At 43.7% G+C, this 6,431-nt stretch overlaps 1 protein-coding gene across 1 annotated transcript in view; it reads right to left on the reverse strand.

The window, feature by feature from the left end:
- Positions 1 to 1,783: 1,783 nt before the first annotated feature.
- Positions 1,784 to 6,431, reverse strand: part of T265_04754 (hypothetical protein) — a gene marked incomplete at both ends in the record, with an annotated part of 10,584 nt that continues 5,936 nt past the window's right edge. The window contains one exon of the mRNA XM_009169567.1: positions 1,784 to 1,926. Coding sequence (XP_009167831.1) covers positions 1,784 to 1,926 — 143 coding nt within the window. The remainder of the gene's footprint in view (positions 1,927 to 6,431) is intronic.

Here is a 6,431-nt window from a genome sequence, read left to right on the forward strand (position 1 = left end):
AATAGCGGCGTGTCACGCATGGTTGCTTATCAAGACGGTTTGTGCTGAGTAGAATCAACTGTTTGGTTTGTCTTTTGACTCTTTCGTAATATATATGACAATTTGTGTTCATGTAGATTGAGCCAAGGACCGTTGCATCAAATCATCCATTTTTTGTGCTGTAGAAAAATATCTGCTTTTCATATAAGTAGCGAGAGGAATTTGATCCGAGAGTGTCAGGGGTTTTCTTCCAGTAAGACGTAGGCTCAATGTATCATCTTAGTTCATTCGTTAATCCATGGAACCGTTTTGCTACGCCGCTGCCACGCAATCCTCGGGTTTAGATGCGGTCATACAGGAGAAGCCAATGGTTGCCACTGGTTGGGTTGAACCACCGTGCGGTTCCTGCAACCTCTTGGTTATCTTGGTGCATTCGGTCAACAGTCATCTAGAACTGGTGTTTAGTCCAATTTACACATCCCTTTGGTTCATGTCGGCCATCCGGGATACCCGTTTGGTCAGTGAGCATTCAGAGAACAGGGTCAGCCTCAGATGGACACAACCTTCGTCTTTTATTCCATTCGAAACTGCGTTGTCGAGTGCTTCGTATGGATTCCAGGATGGGTGGTGCCTGATCTATCAGTCGTGAGGGGGTTATGGCTGATATTTCTTCCCAGTAGATATAGGTAAGGGACAGTTTAGTCCGCTTGATTCTAACACCCATTTTCGCCGGTCACGCTACATCTGGCCGTCATCATAAGTTCCAGAGTACGTGCAAGTTGTTATCCACGTCGACAATGCAGCATCAAACATTTGATACAAACAAAAACACATCTACTTCTGCCGCTTTTCGCTACCCGAGTTTTACCAACCTGGGCGTTATTTTGGGCTTGTGTGCATTAAATTTGCTGCCATCTTGTGAACCTCAAGACGTTCAGTTTCTACATTGGGTCCCGTTTTGAACGTAGTTCAACCTCTCCTAGCGACAACTGCATTTCGGTACCTCACGATGATAAATATCAGATATATCCCCTATTCTACAGGTTACTGAACCCAAGAACACGATGAGTACACTGCTAAGTTTTGCCGGAGTGATTGTGAATGACTTGTTGTGTCTCGCACATTTAACGAAAGCAAACCCCATTGTGTGTGATAGTTCCTCTAGCTGCTCCTATCTGTCTGATTTCTCCTTAAGGTGAAGCGCTTATCTACGTATATGCCCAAACTGCTTTGGCACTACGGTACACTACTTGAAGCAATCGTTTCCTGTTATGAGCAGCAGCTGTTGTTTAACAACCCAAAAATGAGTTGTTGATACAATGGCATATGATCTCGCATGAGCGAAATACAAGTTAGAATCACTGATGAATGACAGCAATCCGAAGACTATGGAGGTGCCTTCGCTCGGGTTAACCAGTGTAACTTGGACTAACTATGTAGGACGAGAATATTTGGGTCACCCATGGATCTGGGATGGATAAAAATATGCTGTCGATTCACCATTTTGTAGAAAAAGTGATAATTATGATTTTCTGTGTCATTCAATTGATGCGTAGTAGCAGGTACTTACATCCATTTTTCCATCTAAAAGAATGAGAACTTTATGTTAGCATTGATTTGAAGGCAAGCACCAAACGGCTTAAAACCGTACAGTAGTGGAACATCTGCCGCTGTTCCTAGCCCTAATTATGATTCCTGTCAGTTTATCTGCATGGAAGATTTTGTTTTCCAATCAAATTAAACTGGGGTTCAGTGTAATTCTTCATCCACCACTGCTTTTGTCGGCCAGTGAGGACTATTAACGTTACTTCTGAGCAGCCAAAATCCCATTTTCTCGGTGGGTTTCAATGTTCGTTGTTAGTGGATCTGTTTGCAGTTGGGTCACATTTGTCACATTCACATGATTAAGCTCAAACCGCCCACCACTATATCTGTTTGCCTCATAGTCTACGGAGGAATCATTCTCAAATAACCGCACACTTCATAAGGGAAACTACTCATAAGGTTACTGAAAACTCGTCGACAGCCCATGACCGGTTTCGCGCTTGGGGCTCATCAGGTAGGCGCAGTCCCTGAGTTTCCGTCAACCTCATGTTCTACTTGAACCCAAATTGGACTGTTTTCGAGAAATACACTCATTTGCAAATCAATTTGGGTTTGAACCACACACTTCGTTTATCGGCAGTGTCGTAGATAGCCTCGCATTATAAGTCGGGAAACCATATCTAACTCAGGAAATTTGGTTGTTGGTCTGTTCGCCGAGCTTGGTAGTCGGATTGCAAACGTTTCATCACCAATCGAGGTGACATCGTCAGTGCAGGGTTGAGTGGGTCCACTCAACCCACCACCCACTCAACCCCGCACTGACGATGTCACTTCGATTGGTGATGAAACGTTTGCAATCCAACTGCCAAGCTCGGCGAACAGACACACAACCAAACAGCGCACCCGAGCCACCTATACTCCACAACATTGCTAGCCTCAGGGAATTCCCAGAATTCCCTTTCTCGTAAACACAAGACTGGCTTGTTAGTCTCGTGAACACATGGGACAATAATTAGCCAAGTATGCTAGTAATGATATGATAATAGTAGTACGATAGTAGTAGTAATAACCACTTGTGTAATATGAAGATAAATTCGAAGGATGTACACGTTTTTACGTGACACTTGAGCTTGATATCTTTTTAAAGGGTTTTAGTTGTGTAAAGTCGTCCCCTTTCATCTGATTTCTACATTCGGAACATAGGATTTTTACTTTCTAGTGACGTCGCTCGTCAAGAAGGTTATGTATAGGAATAAGTTCATATCCTTAAGCCTGTGAGAGTCAGAATCTGGAATTTCATCAGCAGTAAACTATCGTTGGCTAATTAATTTTTTCTCTTCTTGCGTGAGGGAAATTTCCCATTTAACTCCAAACGGGATCCGGCTGCATCTGCGGTACAGTCCAGAAAAGCGGTTCGATCTCGCAGGGTATTTCATGCCTTTCTTGGTTTATCGGATGGATGTACATGGTGACGGGAACCTTGTAGCCAGCCAGGACAGCTAATTGTCCGATGACCAGTTTTATGCAAGGGTTTGTAGCCAGCCATTGTTGACCCCAGGACAGCTAATTGTCCGATGACCAGTTTTATGAAACTGGAAACTTGGATTCATGTGTATTTCTCGCTCTGCTCGCATTTTTTCCGCTCCATAGAAGACCAACTCAAGTGATCCACAAAAAGTACTCCCTTTCAGTTAGACAATGATATTGATCTATGCGTGAAGAGACCAACTAGAAGATGGACGACTATTGTCTCAAGAAGCCTGACAACTCGTCAGCGGCTTAGTGGTTTATTCTAGCTAACGATTTAGCCCCTCTCGAAGGCCACCAGACCGCAACTGCATGTTATGAAAGGCACCTAAGGGATCGTCGATCACAGTTTTTGCCTCTGATTTAATTGGTAGCCGTAATCCTGGTAGACGTAATTGCCTTAGTTTTAACCTGGCTAATTGTCGTATTCATTGACATGTCAACTCACGCCTTCTACGATTCTACCCTATGTTTCAAGAATAAAAGAGAGGAGGTATTCCGAAACGTGGCGGTATAATTTTGCAGTTTAACGTTTTAAACTTCCAGGGTTACTGGATAAGTTTATTATTAAGACAGCTCGGCTGTCTTTTAGATGGCTGGACTCCTGGAATATTTCCCTCAACCATTACCTCTTCACTGTATTTTAGGTCATGATTTTTCCCTAAACATTGCTGTTCGCATTCTAACGCTGGCTCTTTAGAACAAAGAGCTCATCTCAAGTTGTTTACTGATTCTTTTGATCAACTGTCCCAGGCATGTTAGTACAGCACATCTGCCTAAAGCGCACTTCCTGTGTTGTCCCGCAACTTCTGTACCAGTCATTGACGTGCTGTTTCGCCCACTGGTATTTCAAAAGTCGCGGTTGTTCGGGACAGTCCTCGGTGGGGCATGGTAATCATTTGGGACAAAGAAGACAATCGTTCATCTGTAACAGCCTTTCGGTGCCTAGCTACCATGCCACCCAAAGGAAGCACGAGGGTTGGGATACTGCCAGGTTGCCCAAGCCTAGACAGGGGAAGTCGAGTGGCGGAGGTCGGATTCACTTCCCACAAGAGCTAAAATCATACGGTATCTTGGTACCGGAACTGTATGTGCGTCGCGCTTTCCACACGAGCGCATATGGTTGAAAGTACAAGTATGCCGGCAAGCAACTGAAACGCTTATGAGACTTATTGTTAAAGTATATAAGAAGAATTTTCAATAATTCAGAAGCATGTGAAACGTACTGCAGAACTTATATCATGCAATGTAGAGTTGAACGGGTGAATATGTGATTTATCTATGTTGAATATTTTTTTCTCAGTGAGATTGAATTGGGACTTACGAATGCTGTGGGCGTGTCGTAGGCAGATGCGGGCAAAGACAGGTTACGTACAACTGCTCTATAGCTTCCGCATTTCTGAAACCATTGTTTTTCATCAATCCGCCGCCTGTAGATCGCTTTTACCCGGGCTTGTTATCAATGTGAATTTGATGGTCGTTCTCTATTTAGCTAAATGATTGTGCAGCGGTCATGAACAGTCAACCTCTCGAATGTCAATCACTGAGGGGTTTTAAACCCAATTACTTGTGATCACAAGTTTGGCCTCTGAGGTGAGGCATGTATACATGTACGATGAAGAACAAGGACCTCCAAAATGTCCATAAATGCGGGGTGTTGCTTCAAGGGGAGAATGTTGCAAATCATTCTCAGCAAAAGCTGTCTTATAAGTTAACGAAATTCAGGGTGGTTTTTATCTTGTTAAGAGTTCTAGTAGTCAGCATGGGTCGACGAACGTTACTTGATTCAATCAGACAGGAAAAGCTGAGTTGAATATAGTTCACTTCCGCCATGACGTCTTTTTTATTTCCGAAAGCAGACGACATTCGAGGCTGATGTTTCGAGGATGTGTAGCTGTGACGAGGTTCCAGGTCACATTAAGTAGCTTTTTCATCATCCGAGTAAATAACTGATAAATATTGTCGTTCGGCTGTAACATTCATTCGGCGCCTAGCTACTGTGCCAGGACTGTGATGCTGCCAGGTTGCTCAAGCGTAGGTAGGAGCAGTGGGGATGCTGGGGCTAGGCTCGAACCATGGAACTTTTGGTCAGTTACGCGCCCCAACCGCTGAGCTATCTCGAGCGCATTATTACGCTTTTATAGACGATACTTTCTCAGAATAATCGGTGAGCAGCGGTTGTTTTTGTGCCTTTAGAAAGTAAACGAAACGATTTCCAGCCAGATGTTAGCCGAACAAATGTGCTTCATGATGCTTAGTTGAATAGTACAGCGATGCACAAGATAATTTGTCTGGCGTAATTTACTTGTTTCCGCGTTTGTTTCTTTTTTTATCTATCCCATATTGAACTAATGGGACCGATATTTTCAAGGCGTTGCACAGGTGAGTAGCAAGAAGGATAATATCTTACCTTCCCCTTTCGGCATATCATTGGTGGGTGATTGATCGCACACGTCCAGTCTGTTTGGTTCACTATGGTCTGTTTAAATTTGGATATTGTTAGATGTCGAAGCAAATGCCATGCTCTTGTTGGTGAATGAATGTCACCCATACCTGTGTTGGTTCGAAAACAATATGTCAAACACTGGCCATTCATGTAAACAACAGAACGGGCGTTTGTCTTTTGCGGCCATGTCTATATCCGTTCACTTATAGCTTGTGCTGTCTTGGTAAATCAGCTGTCTTTTCTTGATTCGCGCGAATTCGATGAATTAGGAACGTTAATCAAGACCATAGCAGAACTCGATGAAGTTGAAGACCTCGAACAATCTTCTGAATGTCTTTGGATACTAGCTTCGGGAGTGCGGTGATGAAGACTATTCTGTAAACCCATAGGTCACGAAAGTCGAGGATGACGGAACAGCGCTATGGCGTTGACAATAATTTGGCAAATCTGAGTCATATTGTTCAACTCCGAAATGTTAGACTGACAGGCTGCATGACCGGTGGCAGTGTACCAGACATACCAGACCTCTCAACCAACAATGTGTCCCCACTGGGTGCTTGACGAAACCTTGACAAGGTTTTCGATTGTCGGGGCAACGTAGAATGGCCACGTAAACCGATTTTCCTCGATCGATACATCTTTGGACCACAGGCAATTATGAGTGTCCCCATGCACCCGTTCCATCGTGGCATTTATTCTACAGACTGGTTGACCTAGCTTCTTGCGGAATTTTTGCTGGCGTGTTATGTTTGTCTGACATTGTAGAGCTGATGAATGAGATACTGTCAAAAACAACAAGTTTTCAGTTTTCTGCACGAAATCGGCCATGATTTTTTTGGACCTAGCTTCGGAGTTTTTGCTGGCGTGTTATGTTTGTCTGGCATTGTAGAACTGATGAATGAGATACTGTCAAAAACAACAAGTTGTCTGTCAG

Source organism: Opisthorchis viverrini, assembly GCF_000715545.1.
Source record: "Opisthorchis viverrini unplaced genomic scaffold opera_v5_79, whole genome shotgun sequence".
NCBI lineage: Eukaryota > Metazoa > Platyhelminthes > Trematoda > Opisthorchiida > Opisthorchiidae > Opisthorchis > Opisthorchis viverrini.